This window comes from Rana temporaria, chromosome 4 (genome assembly GCF_905171775.1).
Source record: "Rana temporaria chromosome 4, aRanTem1.1, whole genome shotgun sequence".
Taxonomy (NCBI): Eukaryota; Metazoa; Chordata; class Amphibia; order Anura; family Ranidae; genus Rana; species Rana temporaria.
The window spans coordinates 130,759,979-130,787,483 of NC_053492.1; the positions used below are offsets into that span (position 1 = coordinate 130,759,979).

Here is a 27,505-nt window from a genome sequence, read left to right on the forward strand (position 1 = left end):
TAAGGAAGAGGAGGAGCCTATCTCTCAAGTTGTGGCTGTCCTGAAAGACGGATAGGGAAAATCCTATTTTTCCATCCGTCTGCAGAGCGGATCCGGTGAACACGGACAGACGGTCCATGTTCATCCGATCCCCCCATAGAGGAGAGCAGAGATCTGACAGGGCGGTCCCTGCATCTGCCAGCTCAGCAGGGAACAACAGAGCGATCCCCGGTGAGCAAGGGGATATTTACTGAACGGGTCATCACAGGATCCGCCCGTGTGAAAGGGCCCTAAGGCCAAAAAATATCTGCTCAGATTCATTACTGGAAGACATTTTTCTAAATGGTATCTGAAAGGATCTGGGATAAGTGCCTTTTGTGACCCTACTACATAGTCAGTTTTTGCCAAGCAAAAGGCACAGCCCCAGACTCTGGCCCCATGCGATATTTAACTTGCGTTTAAGTTTTTTGTGAATTGAGGTTTATTAAATACACAGAGTTAAATACCACATGAGTTATTTTAACTCAAATTCATATGGGTGAAATGACCCCCATAGCGCTTAAAAACAGTGCTGTCAACACAAAGAAAAGGCTGAGAGAGTTTCCCCATTATGTGAGTGGACAGCTTTGAGATATTATATATATATTTTTATAAAAAAAAAAAAATTATGACACATTAAGATACATTTGATACTTTTGTTTCAATGCTGTCATGTGAACATATGGGAATACATAATATGGCGCTACATAGATGGGCTTTTGGTCGTGTCAGAACTGCTTTTCTCCCCAAAGCCTATCCACATAGAAACCCAAAGAATGTATACATCTGTGTACACTATTCTGAGTGCACTTACTTGGGTATGTGTTTTCTGCAATAATATTGTCTTCCATTTATATCACCACATTTATTACACAGTTCCAAAATAGATATATATATATATCATTTATTATAGATCTTACTTTAGACAGTGCAGTGGTCCGGGTGACACCACTCTGTTAACACTGGCACCATTCATAGTATTCAGCTGTACTTCAGAGATGTAAAGTGTGATCGAAGAGGAGGATTGGAGCCTGGTCTTTACAACTTCCAACGGACAGGTCAGAATGGCGCCTACAGTGCCCCCACATCTAGAAAATAAAAATAAAACATTTATAGTTACTAGGGTCAAAATAAATACAGCATCTCATGCTCTTGATTCATCATGCTACAACTAGATGCAGACTGAAATATATAAAAAAAAAAAATTATGGATTAACCAGGTTAAACCATCTAGGACACAATGGTATTCTATTAGGACAAGAAAAATAAATACTGCGGCACTAAACAATCAATAATAAGTGATAAACACACTAAAAATCCACAAAAATGAATTCGATAATAAAATGAAGGTAAAATATGAAAAATATTAAAATACATCAAAGTTCAATAATGAAAGGTATAAGGAAGCCAAGAGGCTTCAACAAGTGATATGAAGAAAGTCCATACAGAAATAAACTCGGTGGTGAAAAATCTTTCCATACGATGGCACAAAGTACAGGAACAACAAGTTGACTGCTAAAATTCCCCAGTTGATGACCGTTTTAGCCGAAAAGCGTCGGGCCAGCATTACTGCACCCCACATTGCTTTTTACTAGTTTATCTGTGATCACTTTTTACTTTGTCTATATAGCAATTTTATGAAATAAACCATCATTGATTTTTTGACCTGAACCATTGGGAGCATCTCTTTTTGTTTGCACATTTATCTTCATTTTATTATCACATACATTTTTTGTGGATTTTTAGTGTGTTTATCACTTATCGATTGTTAAACGCCGCACCATTTATTTTTCTTTGCTGTTTGACTTTGTTAGAGTGCTGGCAGCTTTTTCACACCACTTGGATTCTAGCGCAGTTTTTTCCATATTTTATCATTATGACTAATACTAAGCATTTAACATTTACTAACTACTGTATAGGCTATGCTACACTTTGTGTACAATTTCAATTGATCAGCATAATCTTTTTAATGGTCAGGAATTACTTACAAAATCTTCACTGCTTAGCTTGTACTAGTTGTGAAACACACAAATACAATCCAATTAGGGACTGTGAATGCATTTTATTTTTTTTAAGTTCTCAATACAGTATAACATTTTTGTTGCCAAGTGCAGCTATGTGAATTGTATATGCATGCAAAACTAAAGTCTGTATGCTTTTGTACGCAGCATTTTAATGCATGTGTGAATAAGCCCAAGCTCAGCTTTAGCCTTTACTTTGATTGACTGCAGTGGGAGCCAATGGCACCACTGCTGTGTCTCAGTCAATCAGAAGGGAGAGTCCTGGATGGCCGAAGCTCTCCTGGACAATGCTGGATAGAGACGGGGCTCAGGTAAGTATTAGGGGCGGCTGGGGGAGCTGCAGCACACAGAAGGCTTTTTTATCTTAACCACTTGCCGACTGCAACACACATATACGTCAACACAATGGCATGGGCAGGCAAATGGGTGTACCTGTATGTCCCTTTAAATTTGCCACCCAGCGGGCAAGCGCGCCCCAGGAACTCGATGTTCCCAGGCGGCCTGCGATTGCGGTCGGCAAAGGCATAACAGGGGGGATGCCTTTGTAAACAAGACATTCCCCTGTTCTGCCTAGTGACATGTCACTGGTAGCTCCTCCCCCTAACAGTTAGAATCACTCCCTAGGACACACTTAACCACTTCAGCGCCACCTAGTGGTTAACACCTTCACTGTTTGTGTAATTTGTTACAGTAATAAGTGCATTTTTATAGCACTGATCGCTGTAAAAATGACAATGGTCCCAAAAATTTGTCAAAGGTGTCCGATGTGTCCACCATAAAGTCGCAGCCATGGTAGGAGAAAAAAAAAAAAAAAAACACACCACACAAAATCGCAGATCGCTGTCATTACTAGTAAAAAATAAATAAAAAGCCATAAAACTATCCCCTATTTTGTAGCCGCTAAAACTTTTGCGCAAATCAATATGCGTTTATTGCCATAGAAAAAAAAAAAAAACTCACACAACCACCACACAAAACTATAATGGAACATATGCCTGTAAAAGAGCATATTTAGAAAACACAGATTTACAAACCATATACACTGCAACTTTTTTTATTTTTATTTTTTTTAAGTTTTGCAATGTGCAGTACTGCCCTGTCACGCTGAAATCAGTGTGGACTGTAGTGTTGGAGTACATTTGATGTGCCAGTTCTCTTTGCTTCTATTGTTCCCCTCAGTGGCCCCCTTATCCTGCTTAGGTGGCATCCACACAATGAGCATAGAACACTGGCCCTGTTGTATTTACAGAACAGTCAGTCATATGACTGCAATTGTAAGATATTTATTTTTGTACTTCGGAACATTAAATTGTTCGGGCGCTTTTTTTGTACAACTGTGCATTTTTATGCATCTTGACAAAAAACATTAACAAGTGTAAAAAGGGGAAAAAAATTATATAAAATATATATAACACCTCGTTTATTCTAGCTAAGAAAGTACATGAGTAAATAGTTGCTTCAAATCCAAAATGTCCATAGAGATCTTTTGTCACAACATCCACCTCTTGAAGCCCATTGGTAGAACTGGTAGGAGGAAAACGAAAACCTCATACAAGTCTATTTTCACCATCTGACTAGAACAGCGCTGCCTTTGTGTTAGGCCAAAATTCCAAAACACAGTCTGCTCTGCACAGTCTGAGCATCTCCTCGAAGACGTTCTCAAAAGAAAAACAAAACAAAAAAAAAAACACCATATAAAAAAAAAAACAAACACACACACATTCTATTGCTTGGTAACACAAATTGATAATCAACCAACCAATCACATGGCAGCAACTTAATGCTTTTAGGCATCTAGACGTGATGAAGACGACTGCCTGGTCTGAAGAGTTTCAATTTCAGCTGCCACATTCAGATAGTAGGGTCAGAATTTGGCATAAACAACAAGAAAGCATGGATTCATCCTGCCTCGTATCAAGGGTTCAAGTTGCTGGTGGTGTAATGGTGTGGGGGATATTTTCTTGGAACACTTTGGGTCCCTTAATACCAATTGAGCATTGTTTAAAAGCGGAGGTTCACCCTCAAAATGAACTTTTCAGCATCCTTAAAGCGGGGTTTCACCCGTACATAAGAGTTTTTCCCCTTAGATGGATGCTCGTTTTGTCTAGGGGAATCGGCTAGTTGTTTTAAAATATGAGCCGTACTTACCGTTTACGAGATGCATCTTCTCCGCCGCTTCCGGGTATGGGCTGGGGACTGGGCGTTCCTATTTTGATTGACAGTCTTCCGACGGTCGCATCCATCACGTTACGATTTTCCGAAAGAAGCCGAACGTCGGTGCGCAGTATAGAGCCGCACCGATGTTCGGCTTCTTTCGGCTACTAGTGATGCGATGGATGCGACCGTCGGAAGGCTGTCAATCAAGAAGGAACGCCCGCTCCCGAAGACCCATACCCGGAAGCGACGGAGAAGATGCATCTCGAAAACGGTAAGTACGGCTCATATTTTAAAACAACTAGCCAATTCCCCTAGACAAAACGAGCATCCATCTAAGGGGAAAAGAGAAAAAAAAACTTCATTGGGTGAACTCCCGCTTTAAAGCGGAAGTAAACCCATCAATTTAACAGTTTGAAAAAGCAGTTACATTCCTGGCATGCCGGGAATGCTAACTGTCACATTGGTTGTGCTCTCAACCAAACTGTCAAACCATCCAATGGCTGGTGTCATAACTGATCACATGTGCAGCATTATGGCAGTTGAAGATTAAACAGAGGCCAAGACGCGCCTTAGCAGCCGTCAATCAACTCCTCTTTGCTTAGAAATGCCCATTCCCCGCAGAATTCCCCGCTCGGAGCCGGAAAACAAGGGCTCATATAACGATAAGTACAAGTAAAAAAAAAAAAAAAAAAAAAAAAAAAACACAACACACAGCATACTGCAGATGTTAGCAGTATGCTACAGCTAATGTCAAAAAGTGGATTTTTGGGTGAACCTCCGCTTTAAATGCCACGGCCTACCTGAGTTTTGTTGCTGAAGTCCATTACTTTATGGGTACAGTGAACCCATTTTTATAGATTGCTACTTCCTGTCCTGCAGGATAATGCAAAATGTAACAAAGCTCAAAACATCTCACCACTGGTTTCTTGAACATGACAATGAGTTCACTGTACTCCAATGGCCTCCAGTCACCAGATAGCAATCCTTTGGGATGTGATGGAATGCATCATGGACATGTAACCACTTCAGCCCATAAAGGTTTTACCCACTTCTCGACCAGGCAATTTTTTGCGATACGGCACTGTGTTGCCGTGACAATTGCGGTTGTGCGACACTGCACCCAAATAAAATCTGGGTATAAAATTTCAAATTTTAGGTCAGTGTGTATTGTGCTACATATTTTTGGTTAAAAAATAAATAAAAATCCCAATAAGCGTAAATTGATTGTAGATGCTATAATTTTTGCACAAACCAAACTACGGGATATATTTAGGGACTTTTTTTTACTGGTAATGGCAATATGCGATTTTTAGCGGGACTGCGACATTGCTGCGGACAAATCTGACACTTTTTGGGGGACCAGTGACACCAATACAGTGATCGGTGTATAAATGACACCGGCAGGGAAGGGGTTAACACTAGGTGGGCGATCAAGGAGTTAAAAGTGTTCCCTAGGAGGCGTTTCTAACCATGGGGTGGGATTAAGTGTTACAATGGAGGAAAAGAGATTGTGATTCAGTTTAGCTTGAACATGATCTCTCAATTTTACTCCGACAGATCAGTGGTCTGCTTTGTTTACATCGGCACGCCGCTGCTCTGTCTCTCCTGTGAACGATTGGTGGGTCACGTGGCCGCGGACTTGCTGATTGGACAAAGCAGGAGCCGAGCACCTCCTAAACAGCTTGCACGAAATCACGTACAGGTACGTGATTTTGCACACCTGGGCTGCCCTGCCGCAGTAAAATGTATATGGGAGGTGGTCCGAAAGCGGTTAAATGATGGTCAGTTTTTTTAAATATATGCCGCTGTATACCTCATTTCAAAGCAGCGCCGCTCATGTGACTGCTCGCCGCTCTCCTCTCCAGATCTGATAACTACACTGAAAATCCCCCACTGATGACAGCTGAAAGGAGGGCAGTCACGTGAGAGTGGTGCTCTGAAATAAGGTATACAGCGGCATATTAAAAAAAAAAAAAAAAACACAAACACACACACACACACACACACACACACAGCATGTCATTTAATGAAGCAATAACAGTTATGATAGCAGCAGGAGGGGAGAGGCGGGGCGGGAGCAGATCGGCACTGTCACTAGCCATCAGGCAGGGGGGGGGGGGAGATAGAGCAAGGACAGACAGCGTGCTGACGGGGGCATGTAAACTGACCACGGTCTCATAGTTCAGCAGCCATGATAAACGTAATCAGTTTACAGAGGGGAGGGCAGCACCAGGAAGGATCAGCCAGGTATTTTAGAGGATATAAAAGGGCCAAGTTACACAGCACTTCCAGGAGACAGGGCCACGGCAAATTACATCAGCAGCTCGGCTCCCTCTTCCTACCCCCCCCACCGCTGGGCCAGTAGGAGAGTGCAGCGGTGCCTCACGCATGCGCAGTAGGGACCCGGCATGAAGCCATAATGCTTCACTATTGGGTTCCCTTAGCGGCAATGACAACGGCAGCTGTTGGAAATATCAGCTGCGGTGCCGACATCGCTGGGACATCAAGACAGGCAAGTGTCCCAATACTAAAAGTCAGCAGCTGCAATATGTGTAGCTGCTGGCTTAATTTTTGCAGGGGTGGGCGGACAGCCGCTTTAACATGGGAATTCTGTTCAATTTGGAGAGATGGTCTCCGCTCCAGCAGGCCGCTTAGCTGTGGCCTCAATTCTGACCAGCCCAAGTTTGTGCACCTGCGGTATAGCTTAGACGCCAGGGCGCAATTTTCAGTCATCAAGCCCTGATATAACCCACGATACCTTCCTGCAAGCTGCGATTCCTGTACTGACCTTGTCTCCTGAAACTCCTCCTTTCAGAACATCTGAGGCTCAGAAGGGAAGCTCCGAAATGGGACACAGCAGTGTAGGGCCGAAACAACTAATCGATTAATCGTCAACTAATCGATTATGAAATTAATCGATTACAATTTGCAAAAAAGCAAATTGCTACTGTAACTATTACTTTCACTGTCCCACAGTAAAAAAAAGGAACCCCTTACAGTAGCGATTATTTGCTCTTTTTTATCCCCCATTATGTTACTAAACATCTCAGGCCTGGGTCACACCTCCGTTTTTTGGTGCTTTTTGCAGAAACACACTACAGTTCATTTACATGTTTTCCTATGGGACACGTTCACATCCATGATTTTTTTTTAGCTGCTGCGTATTTGGAAAGGGCAAGGACTTAAAGCGGGGGTTCACCCGGACATACAACTTTTTACCCTTAGATTCATGCTCATTTTGTCTAGGGGAATCGGCTTTTTTTTTAATCGAAGCTGTACTTACCGTTTGAGATGCATCTTCTCCGCCGCTTCCGGGTATGGGCTGCGGGACTGGGCGTTCCTATTTTGATTGACAGTCTTCCGACGGTCGCATCCATCGCGTCACGATTTTCCGAAAGAAGCCGAACGTCGGTGCGCAGGCGCAGTATAGAGCCGCACCCACGTTCGGCTTCTTTCGGCTACTAGTGACGCGATGGATGCGACTGTCGGAAGCCTCTCGGAAGACTGTCAATCAAGAAGGAACGCCCAGTCCCGAAGACCATACCCGTAAGCGACGGAGAAGATCGCTCTCTACAACGGTAAGTAATGCTCGGATTTTAAAACTAGCCGATTCCCCTAGACAAAATGAGCACCAATGTAAGGGTAAAATCGTTTTTATGGGTGAACTCCCGCTTTAACCCAAAAAGGTGCCTTTTTTTTTTGTTCAATATACTTCAATGGAGAAGCTGCAGAAAAGCATGTAATGTAAAAATTTATATATATATATATATATATATATATATATATATATATATATATATATATATATATATATATTATATAATTTTTTTTTTTAAGGCTATTATCCGATTAATCGAAACAATAATCAGCCAACTAATCGTATATGAAAATAATGGTTAGTTGCAACCCTACAGCAGTGCCAAATTACAGGGCACTAGTGACTAGGTGTCGCATACTTCAAGGAAGTACATGTACAAACTTCAAGTTCGTTCAGATTCAGTAGGCTAAAAATAATTAAAATGTAAAAATGCCATGAGATGTTGCAGGGGGATGTCACTGCTGATTCACAAGCCTGAAAGCTTTGAAAACCACCACCTGGCCACACCTAGTCCTGCCCACATAACTAGCTCTGAACACTGCCTCTACTTCTGAAACCCTCCTCCCACTGTGAGTTACTAGGATGGGAATTATGCGAGACACAAATTAAAAGGTTTGCCTGAGGCAGGAAAGATTAAAAAAAACACACCACACACACCATCCATACTCACATTTATGCTGCAGCAGCTGTCCCACATCGGCACCAAGACCTAGAACTGAGCGATCAAACGGTTGCGGATCACTCAGTTCATGGTCTGTTTGGAGCAGAGCATTCACTCTGCTGCTCCAGTGCTCACTGGACAGTTGGGCTGGAGAGGGGGCAGGCACAGTTGGCGTCAGATGTCAGCTGTGCACAGAGAGGCCGATTAAGCAGTCAGTCAATCAGGCAGCTGGGTGGAACCTGACAATTTTGCTGGGATACTTACAGATCCTGGAGTCGCCCTGCCATGTCAGCTGACAGCAGGCAACAGCCCTCTATAAGCCGATTCTGGGTCAGAGGAGATCAAAACATTTTTCTGAGTTTATACAGTGTTATTCAAAAAGATGGAGCAGATATCAAATAAACTGTAATGCCGCGTACACACAACCGTTTTTCATGACAAGAAAAATTCAATTTTTTTAAATTGGTCGTGAAAAAAGGTTGTGTGTATGCTCCAAAGCATTTTTCCTCTGCGAGAAAATTGCCAGTTAAAAATTTAGAACCTGCATTATTTTTTTCAGCGCTTTTCACATCTTTTTTTTTCACGTCGTGAAAAACGGTTGTGTGTACTCCTTAAACAAGGGAAAAAGAAGGAAGACGAAGAAGACAAAAAGCTCAGAAGTTATGAGACGGGGAAAATAGCAAAAGCAGCCCAAAGAGTGGCGCCATTCAAATGGAACTTCCCCTTTAGACTATGTTCACACTGCTGCGAATTCAAAATCAGATTTTACCGCGATTTCGCAGCTGCGTTTTTGCCACGATTTCAGGGAATGCCAGTCTATAGAGCTGAATTCACATTGCACACGGATCAAACTCGCACAGGACCCTTTTTTCCTGCAGCTTATATTTGCAACGCATTGATGTGAACGCCACTAATGTTAAACAATGTAATTTAAAGGACTTGCGAATTTGAGAAATCGCAATGGCTCAAATTCGCAAAAGAATCCACAGCAGTGTGAATCTAGCCTAATAGTGCCGTCATACGTGTTGTATGTCACAGCGCTTTGCGCAAGCATTTTTTTTTCACGAACGTGTGTATGCAAGGCAGGCTTGGGAGGAATCACGACAAAAAAAACTTTTTTCATGACATGAATAACAGTGGTTTGTAGGCGGCATTAGGGGTAGAAGTACATTCCACATATCACTGGATTGAGAAAAAGTTTCACGTTTTATGGTTCTTGAGGTTGTATGCACTGCGTGTGTTGCACGACAAACATCAAAAATAGTAGAACAATGCTTACCATACATGGATGAATAAACTGGTCGTTCGTTATTGAATTTACAGCTTCAAATTAAAAGGGGTTTTCCACCCATTTTTTAATTTTATTAAAAGTCAGCAGCTACAAAAAGTGTAGCTGCTGGCTTTTAATAAACTGACACTTACCTGCTCCAGCGACGCGGGGGTCCGCTCCTCTCCCCCCCCCCCTCCCGGCGTCTTCATTGTCACTGTGGGCACCCGGCCGTAACAGCTTTCGGCTTCACGGCCGGGCACCCACTGCGCATGCGCGCGGCACTGCGCTGTTTGATTGGACAGGCGATCGCCTACAGAGAGGGGCTGCCAAAAGGCGATATGACGTATCGCCTTAGCAGCCCCTCGGCGGAAGGAGGAAGTGGGACAGGAAGTCCCCTTCTCCTGAAGCCCCCACTCCCCCCCCCCCCAAAAAAATTACATGCCAAATGTGGCATGCAAGGGGGAGAGGAGTGGGTTAAGAGGAAGTTCCATTTTTGGGTGGAACTCCTCTTTAATGTCTCAGATCTTGAAGCTTACCAGGTATAGGTTGAACACACACCTTTATGTACCCCTACAGATAAAAATCTCAGGGGGGGGGGGGGTAAGGTCTGGTGACCTGGGAGACCACAGACAAAAGAAACAAGATCTTGCTGTTCACCTCTTCCAATTCATCGTTCCGGAAAGGTGTCGCTCAGGAAATGCCAGACCACCAAGTGGAAGTGAGGTGGGGCACCATCTTGTGCCAGAATGAAGTCATTCAAATCTTTTTGATATTGGGGAAACAACCGGCTTCATATGCAGACAGTCTGGAACATGCCATACTGCTGTTTGAGGAATTCCAAGTTCAAACCCTTGCCCGTGTTGTGGATTTCCTAGGGCTCCGTTAGAACGCACTGCAGATATGCTCAACATTTTCATTCAACATGCGAGGACGACCAGTGCTTTTCTGTTTGCATATGCAACCATCTTCAAATTTCTGCCACTTGTAATTTTGCTTATGATGAGGCGGCTGTTTATTGAACTGACAGAGGAATTTATAATGCACTTCACAAAAAACGTCTGTGATGTCACCATTTGCATATAAACAAGTAACAGCGCTGCTGTATGGCATTGAAAGGAACTTCTGGGTGAACCTTTCCCTATCCAGTGATGTGCAGAATAGGGTTCTAGCCCTTACAGTTTGTTTGAAATAAAAAGTTTACATCCCTCCATCTTTTTGAATAAGCCTGTATTACGAGGCTTGTATGTCGCCAAATAGCTGGATTTGGTACTGGTTTAGACCGTTATACAACAGCCTTTAGTTGTAATTTAAATCAGGGTGGTGCAGAAAGTTTAGTTCGTCCTTTTTTTCCTCCCCAGCAATTTGGCAAAACACTACATGCACTTGGCAGGCACACACAAACTAGCACATGGCCATTAACAAGCAGCAAAGGGCACACAAAAGGATTTTAAATGGGCATGGCGTCCAGACTGACTCTTCTAACTACGTTAATTTTCAGAGTTGCTGCACACAATAAGGAGGGCAAAACAGGGCAACATGTACCAATTAGGAGACAAACAGGCTTTTTGTTAAAGCGTTCTTGGCAGTAAGAACTAATGCGACACGGAAAGAAAAGAAGAAAAGTATAATCCCTGCCTGAACAAGTGACCAAGGCCTAGGGTTCAAAGGTAATTAGACTTCTTCATTAACTGGTTTACTGATGTAGTCCATGACAGTGTTTAGAGCACTCCTAAACATCTTAAAGCGGATCTCCACTCTAAAGTGAAGTCCCGCTGATCGGCACCCTCCCCCCCTCCGGTGTCACATTGGACACCTTTCAGGGGGGAGGGGGGTGCAGATACCCGTCTACAGACAGGTATCTGCACCCACTTCCAGCCCCACGATACGGGCAAAAGACGGGTTTTTTCCTCGTTTCCCGTCCGTCCCCCGTTGTATGCTGGGAACACTCGGCTCCCAGCACACAGCGGGAGCCAATCGGCGGGCGCAGCGCGACTCGCGCATGCGCCGTAGGGAACCGGGCAGTGAAGCCGGAGCGCTTCACTTCCTGGTTCCCTCACCGTGGATGGAGGGGGGAGCAGCAGGGTGACGAGCGATCGGCTCGTCATCTGCTGCGATCACCGCTGGACTCCAGGACAGGTAAGTGTCCTTATATTAAAAGTCAGCAGCTGCAGTATTTGTAGCTGCTGGCTTTTAATATGTTTTTTTAGTGGCACATCCGCTTTAAAGCGGAGTTCCACCTTAAAAATTAACAGCTTGCCTTCAATGTAAAAAAATAAAATAAAAGTTTTTCTCACTTCTATCTGGCTGTTACCAAGCAGATTTCGTAATCTGCCTATTACCTGGTCCTAGGTGGTTCAACTTCCTGTCCTAAGATATGATGGATACGGCCACAACATGAGCTGGAGGATATAAGGCAAGTGTTTGCTATCAATATGTTTTAGGGACCATTTAATGTGATTCATTTCAGCTTGCAAAAAAAAAAAAAAATGTCCGGAAACCCCACTTTAAGCTTTGTTCTCAGTAAAGGTAATAAGCTAGACTTATGCGATTTTACTGTTCACCATCAGGCTGCATTCACACCTAAGCGTTTTGTTTTCAGGCAGAAAGTTGCACATTTTTTTACGGCGATTTTGTACAGGTCATATGTAAAAAGAAGAAGCCTGTAATCTGCCTAAAAAGCATGCAGGCATTTTGGAGATTGCGCCCCCCCAGCATTTTGTACAAAAACACCCAGGAGTGACTAAGACCTCTTGGCAAAAAAAAAAAAAAAAAAAACACCACCACAAAAAACACACGGTTTACATTGGGGATGAAGATCTCATTTAATCCATGCATGGATGTCATTAAGACACTCCTAGCAATTTGCTGCACATTTTGTTTTAATATGGGTGAAGCGATGTATGAATGGCAATGCTCAAAAATAAATGCATCCTGTGTCTTTTCAGGTTTTTAGCACAACTGCATCATGGAAAACCTTATTTTGTATAGGCTGGTCACAGTTCGTTCTAGCGGATTCTCCACAGGAATTTATAAAGAACAAAATTGTTTTGGCTGTCAGCAAAACTTATAGATTATGAATGTGGTTGAAGCGGAACTACACTGTATTTGATTACTTTTAACCACTTAAGGACCCCTTCACGCCGGCAGAATGGCACGGCTGGGCACAAGCACGTACCTGTACGTCCTCTAAGTGCGTGTTTTCACTGTGGGTGGTTGCGGGTATCGCTACGATTCCCCCACCCACACAGATGTGAACGGAGCCTTAGGGTCCATTCACACCAAGGTGTTGCGATACTGTAGGTGTTACAGCAATATGTGACAAAGAATGTTCTATGCATCCGTGCGGTACAGTGCCCTTCATTTTGAATGGCATGACAACATATACTAGCAACGGACACAGTTTGCAGTGCAGCAAGAAATGCTACATGCATCTTTTTTGGTACATTAAGCAGCCTAGTCAAATGAACGGATTGCCATAATGCAATGCATGTGTGCTAATGCAGCACAAGAGTATAAATTGGCTCTAATGGGGGGGGGGGGGGGGGGGGGCGAACGAGCGCCGACAGATGACAATTTTGTTGCAGGGGACAGCGGAAATCTGACCTGTATCCTAGGGGAAAATCAGTAAGCCAATCACACAAGCAGGAAATGATGTTTCCAGGGGGGCGTGCTGTACACATTCTCTAGGCTGCCATATTGCATTTTACAGAGCTGCAGATTGAAAAGTAAAAAAGGTAGTTTTTTTAATAGCAATTAATTACTATCTATACACACACACACACACACACACACACACACACACACACACATATATACTCGAGTATAAGCCGAGGCACCTAATATTACCAAAAAAAAAAAAAAAAAAAAATGGGAAAACGTATTGACTCGAGTACAAGCCTAGGGTGTCCATGACTAGATCGACGTTTAACATGGGAGTCAATGGAAGGGGTGCCCGGCTTTGGAGAAAAAATAAATAAAACATTTTGCTCCCCAGCTGTGGTCCCCCAGACAACAAACTTTGCACACTTGTAGAGGAAAAGTGGGGCTACATGCAAGTTTGGGGTCCAGGGGACCTACGTCCAGCACAAGGTCCCCAAAGTCCGGGAGATCAGGCGCAAAAAGGTGCCTCGAGTACAAGCCTAGGGTGTCCATGACTAGATCGACGTTTAACATGGGAGTCAATGGAAGGGGTGCCCGGCTTTGGAGAAAAAATAAACAAAACATTTTGCTCCCCAGCTGTGGTCCCCCAGACAACAAACTTTGCACACTTGTAGAGGAAAAGTGGGGCTACATGCAAGTTTGGGGTCCAGGGGACCTACGTCCAGCACAAGGTCCCCAAAGTCCGGGAGATCAGGCGCAAAAAGGTGCCTCGAGTATAAGCCGAGGGGGGCATTTTCAGCACACAAAAAATGTGCTGAAAAACTTGGCTTATACACACACACACACACACACACACACACACACACACACACATATATATATATATAATATATTACCCCCCCCCCAACCATGAAAGTGGAGTCACCCTTTAAGAAAAACATCACATTAAATGCAGCTAGAAAGGCCAGGGATGGCTTGTTACTGGTGGTCAAGAATGAGCAAGTAGTTTAATGTCCATAGTCCAGGCACAAGTGCACTTTAAGACAAATCCTTCCAATGTAACTCACAGATATGTCACAAGCACCTTAATTAAAAATAGCAGTTTCAGCAAACAGCACAAGCTGGCATAGCAAAGGTATTTCATAAAACACACACGTCCAACAGAAAACTGCCCAAGCGTGTTTTTATAGAACAGATCATGACATAGGCTTGGTCAAAAGTTACTTCTGACATAACAATCCATAAAGGTTCTCACAAGAAGCCCTGCCTTTACAGCTGAAGCCTTACATGACCCCGGTGTTGAGACAGCGACAAGATACAGTCACTAGAAATGATCCTTTCCTTAATCCCTGATATGAAATTAACATTCCCAACTTGTGAACAGTTTAATAAAGTCCATGTACAGAAAAATAAAATAACCTTTGTGTACATAACAATTGCATGACATTCCCCATTCTCCTGATCATATTTTAATTTTAAGGAGACAGTTTACTGAACTCCAGGTTACAGTAAAATTCTAAAGATATAAAAAGGCAAACCCACCCATTTTGTATAGAGTAAGATACCCCTTTCAGTTATTACCCGCCCCCCCCCCCCCCCGCTTCTTTGTGTAATTGGCAAAATTTCCTTTCACTTCCTGTCTTAATGACCAAAACAGGAAGAGTAACTAAAGTGAGGGATAAAGATTTTCCCTCTATTCCTATTTTAACAAAATCCCAAATATTTGATTTGCTTTCATTTTTATTAATAGTAAACTGAAGAAATAGAGGAGTGCAAATCCCCCTACTGGAGGCACAGACAGCAATAGAATGCGTTTTCCGTCTAGGGGGATTGGAATTAGCACTTTACTTATTCCTCACTCACCTGAGCTCGGAGTCCTCCCATACAATACAGAACTGCCGACAGCCATGACCAGTTGGAGCAGCAGAGGAAAAGCTCAGCCCATGACCTAGAAGTGACAGACTGTCTACGTCCAGAGTTGATTACTCGCAGGTAATTGACGCATCAGAATTACGTGCGAGTGGCTGCGATTAGATGCAGTAGCCCAGCTGTCTCCTACAGCTAATCGCCAGGATCCGCTGCCAATTTTCACACAAATAATTGGCGTCCGGCAAAAAACGCAGGTGTAAATGTGGTCTTAAAAAAAAAAAAAAAAAAAAAAAAAAAAAGGAAGAGAGGTTATACCTTACCTGCCATGTGCAATGATATTTCACAAAGCGGTTCTTGTCTCTTCTTCCATAGTCCCTCGCAGATGCTCTCCACTCCTCGAGTGCCTCCTCAGCAAGTGTGGTGCTAAGGGGGCACCCATACTGGCATGCTCCTGAGCCTGACTGCATGCATCTATAGACAAACACCTCACAGGATTGCTGCCAGTGTCTGCAGCCCGCACTTTCAGGTCTCTCAGTAGATTAGACATTGCTGGATTGGTGAAAGGAGCCAGGTAAGCGTTTAGGGACTGGGGGTCTAGGACAGGTAGCGAAGCATGTTACCTTAACGCATTAAGGTAAAAAAAGTTGAAATGCTATGTTTTTTTATGGTAGACTTGGGGTTGAAAGTGCTGTGAAAGATCACTTAGTCTTCATGTACACCCTGCCTACATTTACCGCAGATTTGCGTTTTTTCCCATGGCCGGCGATCAAAATGTTCCTATCTTGAAAGGGATTTTTCTGCATTCAGGAGAGAGGTTGAGCCTCACTTAAGTCGCAGCAGCTTCTAAAGCTTTGTCAAAAAAAAAAAAAAACCCACACCAAAAGCTTCTAAAAACTCAAGTTTAGGATTTTGCTGAGCTACAGCCACTGCTGGGTTGTTCAGTAGCTAACATTTCTGTGTGTTCGATGCCAGCATCTACTCCCCCTGGCTGCTACGTCACAAGTCTATCTTATCAGAGCTGCAGGAAAATACTAATGACGAAGCAGTTGGTATATGAAGCCACTGGGAGGGAAATTCAGGCATAAGACACCAATAAAAAAAATAAAAAATAAAAAGGGGGAGGCATAATTCACCAGTGTTGGATAAAGATACTAGAAGCATAGCTCAGCAACAGAATAAAAGTTTGGCTGCAGTGGAGATGGGACAGGTATATTACTTACCAGTACCTGAAATATCAACTGTGGCTGGACTGATCCTGTGAATGTCTGGTTCTACACACACAGTGGGGGTTTGAGTAACAGCAGGTACCACCTGAATTTCCATCCATCTGTGGGCAGGCTGGTTGTACTGAACTTGTGCTATCGATTGACACACAATCACTGCCATTGGCTACAGCAGTGAATATTGTATTCAAATGGTGGGGAAATCTCTCGCTGTCAGAAAATAGCACAGCGGGAGAGATTCCACCATCAACATTAATGGGGGAATTGAGCGACTTTGTCCATCAATCGATGGTTGAAGAAAAGTAAAAACTGCATAATGGATAGCTAACCTTAGATGTCAAAGAAAAATCTCCAACATGCTGAATAGAACAACATTAAATCAGCTTCTGTCAGTACTATTCATAATACCGGTAACAACAATTAAAGGGGTTGTAAAGGTTTGTCTTATTTTCTAAATTGGTTTCTTTAAGCTAGTGCATTGTTGGTTCACCTACCTTTTCCTTCCATTTCCCTTCTAAATGTTTTTTTTTTTCTTTGTTTGAATTTTTCCTCACTTCCTGTTTCTCCTCAGTAAGCTTTTCACCATCATCCGAGCGAGCGGTGAAAAGTCATTTAGAACAGCTTACTGAACACCTTACTGAGGAGGAACAGGAAGTGAGAAATTCAGACAAAGAAAACAAAGAAAAAAAAACATTTAGAAGGGAAATTGAAGAAAAAGGCAAGTGAACCAACAATGCACTAGCTTAAAAGTAACCTATTTTTTTTTTCATATAAAAACACACCTTTACAATCCCTTTAACCACTTCAAAACCGCACTCCGTCATATGACGTCCAAAAAGGGGATCTCTTATCCCGGGTGGACGTCATATGACGTCCTGTAATTTGTGCGGTGATATCTAAATGATGTCTGCACTTAGAGGCATCATTCAGATATAATTTTGTTCCGGCGGCGATCCTGCGCACCATAAGACGATCATAGCGGCATTTACGCCGCTTGATCGTTCTTATAGGCGGCGGGATGGGACATCCCCCCCTCCTGCGCTTCTCCGGGCTCTTCCGTGCCATCAGGGGCCCGGAGAGATGATCGCCGTGCACCGGATGGGAGGCATAGAGATGACTGGTGACCAGATGGTCACCAGTCATCTCTATGACCGTCGAAGGCCCAGGCGCGATGTGATGACGTCACGTCCGGGTACCCGTAAACAAACCGCAATTGCGGCTAGTAAGAATGAGATCTGTGAATTTTTTTTCCACAACCTCATTCTTTCCAGCATGGAGGAGAGATGTGGCATCTTATTGACCCCGTATCTCTCCTTAAAGAGGACCTGTCACACACTATTCCTATTACAAGGGATGTTTACATTCCTTGTAATAGGAATAAAAGCGATCGAAAAACAAAAGTGTAAAAAATAAATAAGTAAAAATTAAACGCCCCTGTCCCCGGTAGCTCGCTCTCATAAGCGAAGGCACGCGCAAGTCCCGCCCACGTAAGTAAACGTTGTTCAAACCACACATGTGAGGTGTCGCCGCGTGCGTTAGAGCGTGTGCAACAATTCTAGCACTAGACCTCCTCTAACTCTAAACTGGTAACCTGTAACATTTTTAAAGCGTCGCCTATGGAGATTTTTAAGTAACGAAGTTTGGCGCCATTCCATGAGTGTGCGCAATTTTAAAGCATGACATGTTGGGCATCTATTTACTCTGTGTAACATCTTTCATATTTTACCAAAAAATTGGGCTAACTTTACTGTTTTGTTATTTTTTAAATTCATGAATCCATTTTTTTTTTTACAAAAAAAAAAAGGCGTTTGAAAAATTATTGCGCAAATACCGTGCAAGATAAAAAGTTGCAATGACCACCATTGTATTCCCTAGGGTGTTTTCTAAAAAAACATATATAATGTTTGGAGGTTCTGAGTAATTTTCTAGCAAAAGAATGATGATTTGTACATGTAGGAGAGAAGTGCCAGAATAGGCCCGGTATGGAGGTGGGTTTTAAAGCCCGGTATTGAAGTGGTTAGGAAGCCAAAGATGCAAAAAATATAACGACATGGCATAATGGCATGTGTGCATCAGTCCCTGAAAGTCTGGCCTGTATATATTATATAAAAAATAAAATGTATATGCAAGACAGAGCCTTTAAAGCTGATCAAAGGGGGGCTGGAGGGATAAGCAGGTACCTGGCTGACTTTACTGTAGCGAACCCAGTCAGAAATTCTGCCCCCCTCCTCCATCGCCGGGCCATTCACAAAGCACAACACGCTTTGCGCATGCGCAGTAGGGAATCAGCTGTGAGGCTACAAAGCGTCACTGACCGTTTCCATTAGCTGAGATGGCCGCAGCAGCACCCCAAAGCCGATTGAAAAATTGGTTGGGGTGAAGATACTGCTGGATTCGTAGACAGATAAGTGCCCCCAATATTAAAAGTCAGCAGCTACAGCATTTGTAGCTGCTGACTTAAAAATTCTGAAGGAGCCTGGAGTTCCGCTTTAATACCTTGAGCACTACGGCAAATTACGGCCTATAATACTTATATTTGTATTATACCCAAACTGGAAACCTCCACCTAGGATGAATTGAGAAGAATACTTCAGGGATACTTGCCAATTATAATGTGATAGTGAGTCATCAGCTGCACTGTACATGTGGAATAGTCGGAAGGCAAGAGTTACAGCATTGTTCACAGTATATTATGCATGTGCCCTTGAGCAGCGTCAAAAGGAGTAAGCTGGGCCGAAACATTGACACTTTGTCCAGGTACAGCTCTACTTAGTGACGTGGAAAAGCTGCATTTACAAGATTCCTCTTCCTATACTGAAAACACTCCAGCTATGTGCCTTACACACTCAATGTTATGACCTTTGGCCTACTCTCAGCAACATGACCAAGCAGCGTGAGGCGGCTCTCTGGAGACGTTTACCCTCAAACACTGACACAATGATAACATGCAGTGTGCTGAACAAAAACATTTCACTCCACAGGAAAACTGAAAACCTCCCTCAATTTCTCCACTCAACATTACAATATGAATCTCACTTCCAAAAAAAAAAAGCCCACACACCACACTATTTAGTTGTTTAAATGTTTTGATTATACTTTGACTTTTTACTATACATGATCACCAACTAAAGAAAACACACACACACACACACACACACACACACACACACACACACACACACAGCATATTTACAGAAAAAAAAAAAAAAAAACAGTGTTCTATTATTACACAAAAAGGACAATATTCACAATTAAAATCAATTGTATTTGCCGGCGTATAAGACGACACCCTAATTTTCCAGCTAAAATGTTGGTTTTGGGATATACTCGCCGTATAAGTCTACCCCCTTCCTACTAGTCATGCCTCGCCTCACGGTGCCACCATTGCATGCCAGACTGTGCCACTACATGCCAGACTCACTGTGCCCCACTACATGCCAGACTGTCTTGACGATCCCTTACCTTATCCTAAGACATGCAGAATCGCGGCCGTCCATTTTTCAAAAGCCGCGCCTCCTACTTCTTCCGTTTCGTGATAGGCGGAACACTCAGCTTCCCAGGAGGCACTGTGTTTAGTGTCCGCTTATCACGGAGGCCCTCTCGTCCTCGGCGCGGCTTTGAAAAATGGACGGCCGCGATTCTGCATGTCTTGGCATAAGGTAAGGGATGTTAGGTTACCGGCGTATAAGACGACCCCCGACTTTTAAGAAGATTTTAAGGGGTTAAAAAGTTGTCTTATACGCCGGAAAATACGGTACCTGCTCAGTGCAGTGGTTTTGCAGAGCAGCCAGGTTCCTCCTCTTCTCGGGTGCCTGGCTGGAGCTCCCTCCTGTTGGGGCCCCATTGCAAGCTACCTGCTATGGGGGGCCCCTGAGCCGAGTTTCACCTCTTTGATCCATTCAGATAAGAAGCTGCAGTTTGCCCCCCTCTGCTTCTATAAAGGAGTTGTAAATAAAATAAAAAATGTTTTGCTGAAATGACTGTTTACAGGGTATAGAGACATAATAATTAACTGATTCCTTTTAAAAACGATTAAAAATAGATAAAAATCAATCATATAATGTACCTCTAGTTTCTAGTTTCGTTTTTGAATGTTGTTTCCTGCCTCTCTGCTGTACAGAGGTACAGGGCAGTGATGGTTTGGAAAACGAAACTGATTGGTGCTGAGGGGTTTTAGACACACAGTAATCACACCTCCTTGATTAGTGACCACAGAGAGAAAGCTCCCAGTACTGTGGTTATCAGGAAACAGACAACCAGGAAGTGTGGAGATCAGAGAAGAATTACAGCAACTTGAGAGCAAAAAAGAACAATGAGGACATGAAAACAGCACTGCATTAAGGTAAAGGAAGCTATTAAGATTAAAAAAAATAAAAAAAAATCCTTTACAAACCCTTTAATGGCTGTATCGGCACCAATGGCACCGCTGCTGTCAGCCAATCAGGAGGGAGCGTTCTGAGCATTGCTGGATAGAGTTGGGGTTCAGGTAAGTATCGGGGGATGCTGAGAGCAGCTGCTGCACACAAAATGCTTATCTTCATGCATATAACGTATGAAAGAAAAAACTTTAAATTCTCATACACAGCTCCATTTAGTTTATAGTACATAAATAGGTTTCTTTAAGCCAGTGCATTGTTGCTTCACTTACCCTTTCCTTCGATTTCCCTTCTAAAAGTTTTTTTTCTCTTTGTCTGAATTTCTCACTTCCTGTTTCTCCTCAGTAAGCTTTCCCCCATCATCCGAACCGTTCTGGCTGGGGGTTAGTCAGCCAGAACAGCTTACTGAGGAGGAACAGGAAGTGAGAAATTGAGACAAAGAAAAAAAAAACTTTTAGAAGGGAAATCGAAGGAAAGGGTAAGTGAACCAACAATGTACTAGCTTAAAGGAACCTATTTAGAAAATAAAAAACGAACCTTTACAACCCCCTTTAAAATGATCAAGGTTTGAGCCCAGGTTCACACTGCTGCGGGACTAAAAGCAAGTTCAGCTGCACTCGCACGACTTCATTCCTGCATGCCAGTCCGACGATTTCTTAACCATCTGTGCAGTTTCCTGCACAGGTGTCCATTATAGTCGCACCTGACATTGCCAAAAAAAGTACAGCAACTACTTTTAGGAATTGGTGCGGAACCGCAAAGTCAGCGTCGCACCGATTCGAACAGTCTCGTTGCGGGCAATAGCTGTCGATTGGGGCAAAGCCACAGGAGGAAAAACGATCAATGCCACCCTATTTGCCCAATCATGTTTGGATTTCACAATGTATTCATCTGGCTTAGGCTGTACAACATTCAGTAATCTGCAACAATGTGATTTGATTCCTGGCCATCACAATACTTGATAGGACATTGCCCTTGTGCCGCCGTTTCCCTGCCAAGATTTTCACCAATGTGTCAGAGTCATCAGAGCCTGAAGGATTTTTAAATTGCCCTCATTTCCAGATGCAAAAAATAAAGTTCCCCCTAAAGCTTACATTGAAGAAAGTCATGCATCACCTCACATTTTTAAAATGTCACCTGTTACCAGCAAAATGCGATACTTCTAAAGTAATGCAATGGTAAAATCAGTGAACCCATCATGCTCTGTTGGTGCACTAAAGTGTTTGCACTGTCTGGATCCCCATTAATACCCAAAACTTCCACGTATACTGCAAAAGTGCATACTATGCCGTATCCCATAATGCAGTGCTATACTTTTGGGCAATCCTCAACACATCTTGCTTCATGCAATTACATTTAAAAATGTCAATATTTGTCTAGGAATTGCAGGGGACTTCAGCAACAGAGCTGTTAAGGTAGTAGCAGGCAGTGCGTCAGTTATTCAGTGTCCCGCTCTTTATTGCAGAAGAGACATGCAAGGTCTCTTCTACAATACAATCAACCTGCCTGCCTGGACAAAGTCTCCTTAAGGGCCCTTTCACACGGGGGGGATCAGTAAAGATCCGCCTCCGTGTGTCCGTAAGCTCAGCGAGGATCGCTCCGTTGATCCCCGCTGAGCTGGCGGCTGACAGGGCGGTCCCCGCACGCTGTGCAGGGACCGCCCTGTCTTTTCTCTGCTCTCCCCTATGGGGGGGGATCGGATGAACACGGACTGTGTGTTCATCCGATCCGATGACGGAAGAAAAAAAATAGCTTTCTAGTTTTCTTCCGTCCGCAAAATCGGATCTTTGCAGAGGCGGGTGATTACGGGTGTCAGCGGATAAACGCTGACATCCGCAATCACATAGGGACCAATGTATGTCCATTTTTCATCCGCAAACGGATGGATGAAAAAGCGGACATACGGTCCGCACATGTGAAAGGGGCCTTAGGCTAGGGTCACACTTCTGCGAATTCTATTGCGAATTTTGAGCTTTTGCGATTTCTCAAATTCACAAGTCATTTAAATTACATAGTTTAACATTAGTGCCGTTCACATCAATGCGTTGCAAATCTAAGCTGCGGGGAAAAAAGGGTCCTGTGCGAGTTTGATCCGTGTGCGATGCAAATTCACCTCTATAGACTGGCATTCCCTGAAATCGCGATTTTGAATTCACAGCAGTGTGAACCTAGCCTTAGAGTGTATACTGATTGCAAGCGCAGAACCTGTGTGCCAGGTAACTGAACTCCTTCACATACACAGCAGTAACATCATCCAGCACTAACCAACGAAGATGGCGGAAACCTGGAACCCTAAAAAAAAAAAAAGTCAAGTACAAGAGGCCCGCAAAAGGACATTGGAGGAGAGGCACAGACTCTAATTCTGTAGGAAGAACTCTAGGGAGAAAAGAAATAAAAAAAAAAAAAAAAAAAAAAGAATCTGCTGTATTACCAACAGCCACAGCTGTAAATGCCCTGTTATTTACAATTACACTTTCATGGATTGCCAATAGTATAGGCCACATGTGTCAAACACAATGCCAACAGGCCAAATCCAGCCCTCCAGGCCATTTCGTCTGGTCCTCACGCCTCTCATGCAGCTGTGGCACCCCAAAAATGCCTAAAAGCTGAACTGAACAAGCTGAAGTTAGAAGCCGATTGGTTGCCATACACAGCTTCACCAGATTTTGCACTCTCCAGTTTTAGTAAATCAATCCCAATGTGTCTTTTAATCAGAGTTGGTGCTAGTTTTCCTACTATAAAACGAACCATGGTTTTACTGTAAAGTGGTTGTAAAGGCAGAAGCTTTTTTTATCTTAAGGCATTCTATGCCTTAAGATAAAAAGCCTTCTGGGTGCAGCAGCCCCCCTAATACTTACCTGTGGTCCATCTCCATCCAGCGATGTTGCACAACAGACACGCCTGTCCGGGATTCCCCTTACTCATTGGCTGAGACAGCAGCAAAATGCCATTGGCTCCCAATGCTGTCAAACAAAGTCAGAGAGCCAATGAGAAGGAGGAGGGGGGACAGGGGCCAGGTGATGGGAGGGACTTAAGAGAAGAATCTGGGCTGCTCTGTGCAAAACCACTGCACAGAGCAGGTAAGTATAAAACATGTTTTGGTAAAAACAAACAAGACTTTCGTATCACTTTAAATAATTCTATAATGATGCCTTCTGTTCACTGTATAGTTAATCCCTCTGCACTGAACTGTAGGAGATTGGCTTCCTTTCGAAATTCCAATATTGACTGTAAACAAAACTGGACATACAAAAAAAGCGAAAGCAGACATTAGGGATTCTTTTAGATAGAAGCACACAATAACACTTATGCCTGTATGTGTGTAAACAAACTTTCCTCTGCTTACTCACCAGTAACATAGTTGCAAGTTGAATACCAAACAGACCTGTCATTAAACCCCTAATTATGGGGTGATAATGATGGTTTACATAAAAGGCTATTTGATTGGCCAGAAATCACAGCACGCCGCTTTACCTCGAATAGTTTGTGGCAAGAGACTACTAATGTGGCTGCCATAAGTCCTCACGGTAATGGGCCATACTGTATCACAGGGTCTCTCCAAACAGGTACAAAACAGAGGACTTGTGCATGTCAGAATTAACCCTGTCTGTACTGCACAGATTGCTTTGTCAATTGTAAGCTAGGATTTGAACACTATGTCCTAACAAAGGGTTATTGGATTTGACAGCTGGGCTTCTCCATAGTATGTTAAATGAGAGGGAACTCTGCCTATCCTTGGAACAGGCACACTCTAAACATGTTCAGAAAAACATTCCATTCAGTCATGACACCATCTCCTGAGAAACTCTAATAGGCAATATTATATATTATTATTATTATACATATTTTTTTTAGATATGCTGTGTGAATGAGAACACAAACATATCCCAACTGGGACACTACCTGCATGGAGTTTGCATGTTCTCCCTGTGTGGGTTTCCTCCGGCAATCCAAATACATGCTGGTCGGTTAATTGGCTCCTGTCTAAACTGGCCCTATTATGTGCATGTATGAATCATTGCGCGTTAGAGAGCTTAGATTGTAAGCTCCTGGAGGGCAAGAACGGATGTAAAGTGCTGCATAAATTGTCAGCTCTACGTAAATAACTAGAATATAGAAATAAGTGTTTAATCAAATTAGAGTCAGAAATACACTGTAAAAAAATAATAATAAGATTTGGCTTTAGATAGATCTATCAAGACAGGTACTTTTGTCACACACACACACACACAACATCCACAGATCGTCAACAGTAAGGGCCCATTCCCACCAGCAGGCACATGTGTAGCTCTGTATGACAGGCTCCTGCTGGTGTGTACTGCATAGTTTGTTTGTTTGTTTACTTTATTGAACTGTCACAAAAGGGGTTTATTTACAAAAGCTGGAGTGTGCAAAAATCAGACTCACTTCTGCATAGAAACCAATCAGCTTCTAACCCCAGCTTGCTCAATTAAGCTTTGGCAATAAAACCTGGAAGCTGATTGGGTTCTATTCTGATTTAGAACCCTCCAGCTTTAGTAAATAAACCCCAAAATGACATTTAATTCAAGGAGAAGGCCAACGTTTTCTTTTGTCATACTTCTTCTGGGTCAAAGGAGTGCACTTACTTTTGTACTCCTGTGACCCAGAATCAGCTAAAGCTCACCAACAGGCGACTAGGAACGGGCTTGTGCACGTTCGTGATTCCACCAGGAAGCAGACACTGCACACGGCTAATCACAGGCAGTGAGAAGTTTACAAATCTGCAACTGCACAGATCGGAAAATCCCTCACTGCCTGCGATCCGCCAGGAAGCCAACACTGCACACGGCCAATCGCAGGCAGTGAGGGATTTTCTGATCTGTGCAGTTGCAGATTGGGAAACTTCTCATTGCCTGTGATTAGCCGTGTGCAGTGTCAGCTTCCTGGCAGGATCAGGCAGGTGGAATCCCGAAAGTGTCCGATCGGCACAGAGCTGCTACGGCATCGGAAAGGATCCCGCCTATATTTTTCCTCTCTCTCAGTGCATGGCTGAAAGCAAAAGCCAGCTGTGCTCGCCCCCTCTCCAACCAAGCAAGTGCTGGAGAGACAGAGCAGGGAGCGGTGACTGACAGTCGTCGCTCCAGCTGAGTGATCAGCAGTCATGCGATTGCTCAGTTCTTAGGCTTAAATCGAACATGGGTCAGCTGCAGCGTAAAAATGTGTGTGTGTGTGTGTGTTCTCCTTTCAGCTCTATGTATCCAAGCAGCGATGTGATTTAGTAGAATGCCCCAAGCTGTGCGATAATGCAAAGCTGAAACAGTAGGCCACAAGACACACACACACACACACACACACACACACATATATATATATATATATATATATATATATATATATATATATATATATATATATATACACACACAAACACACTTTAGCAGTGGGGTGACCGAGTCCAAGTTTTACAGCACAGCCTATGAATCAGGCCAGGATACCTCTGATAAGAGGATTGCATACCAGGTGCCCCCCCCCCCCCATGTCTCTGCTATCATGGAATGTCATTCCCAGTGACAAAGACACATTGGGATGTGACATCTGAAGCCGACAGTGACAGATCAGTGTGCACCCCACACAGCACAGCCCCATGTATGAATAATGAGGGGTTCAGCCCCCCTCCTCCCTCCATGAACACTGTGTCCCCTTCCCACCCTCCACAAGGTGACATGCAGCAACACCTACCCTCCAGCAAACAGATGTACCAGGGTGTCTCTCTGGCTCATTCTCTCTCATTCTTCTCCCCTGCACACTAGGAGAGGAGGGCAGGGGAGGTGTCGCCGGTCCTGGTGAAGGAGAGGATCCCACACTGAGGATAGTAGGCCCGCTGACAGGCTTCCTCCAATGTCCGCACTCAGCTCCGCTCTCCCACTATAACGAGTCAGGCGGTGTATATATACAGGGAGAGGTGTATAGCGCCAACACACGCTGTAGAGAAGCCTCAGCCCTCCGTCCCTCCTCACACACCCCGGCTGCCCAGTATCACCGTCTCCTCCGCTCCCCGCTGCTGCCGCCTCTCATTCTCCCTCATGAATATTCAGCAGCCCGACATCAACACAAGCCCGATTGGCTTGCTGCCCGAAGCGGACGTGACGACACGAGGCAGCTGTCTCTCACGTGACTCTCATGGAGCTGGCTTATGCGGGTGTGCGGAGGGCTGTAGGGCAGAGGTGTGACTGTAGAGCAGGGAGGACTGCAAATCCCAGCATGCCTCTGTTCTGGAGGAGAGATAATTCATTTCTGCCTCATAGACTCAGGGGCATTTATCAGTGCATGGCTACCAATCAGCTTGTCCTGTAAGGGGCTCATCTATTTTACCTGAAGTTTTCTGTACTTTATAAATCTAGGCCACTGCTAGAGTATATACCATAGCTCCCGACTGTCCCTGATTTCAAGGGACTGTCCCTGATTTGGAGCAATGTCCCTCTGTCCCTCATTCCTCCTCATTTGTTCCTCATTTTGTTCTGATCAATAAAGTTTATATAAAAATGCACTTTTTATCTTTCAAATAGCATTTCCCAGTGATAAACATTTCATGCAATTTCTAAATTGCTACATTTGTACACTTTAAAAGCCAATATAAAGGAATATTAGTGGTAAAAAAAAAAAAGCCCTTGTGGATTTAAAGCGGTTGTAAACCCGCAAAAAATGTTTGTTTTTTTTGTTCACCTGAAAAGTAAAAGCCATAATGAGCTAG

The 27,505-nt window shown here is 43.6% G+C and overlaps 1 protein-coding gene across 1 annotated transcript in view; it reads right to left on the reverse strand.

Moving 5' to 3' along the window:
• The window catches only part of SLC25A36 (solute carrier family 25 member 36), a 74,362-nt gene extending 47,435 nt beyond the window's left edge, over nucleotides 1–26,927 (reverse strand). Inside the window, exons 1-2 of the mRNA XM_040349060.1 lie at nucleotides 26,494–26,927; nucleotides 939–1,106 (exon numbers count right to left, since the gene is read on the reverse strand). Coding sequence (XP_040204994.1) covers nucleotides 939–1,106; nucleotides 26,494–26,534 — 209 coding nt within the window. The 5' untranslated portion in view covers nucleotides 26,535–26,927. The remainder of the gene's footprint in view (nucleotides 1–938; nucleotides 1,107–26,493) is intronic.
• Between the last annotated feature and the right edge of the window lie 578 nt (nucleotides 26,928–27,505).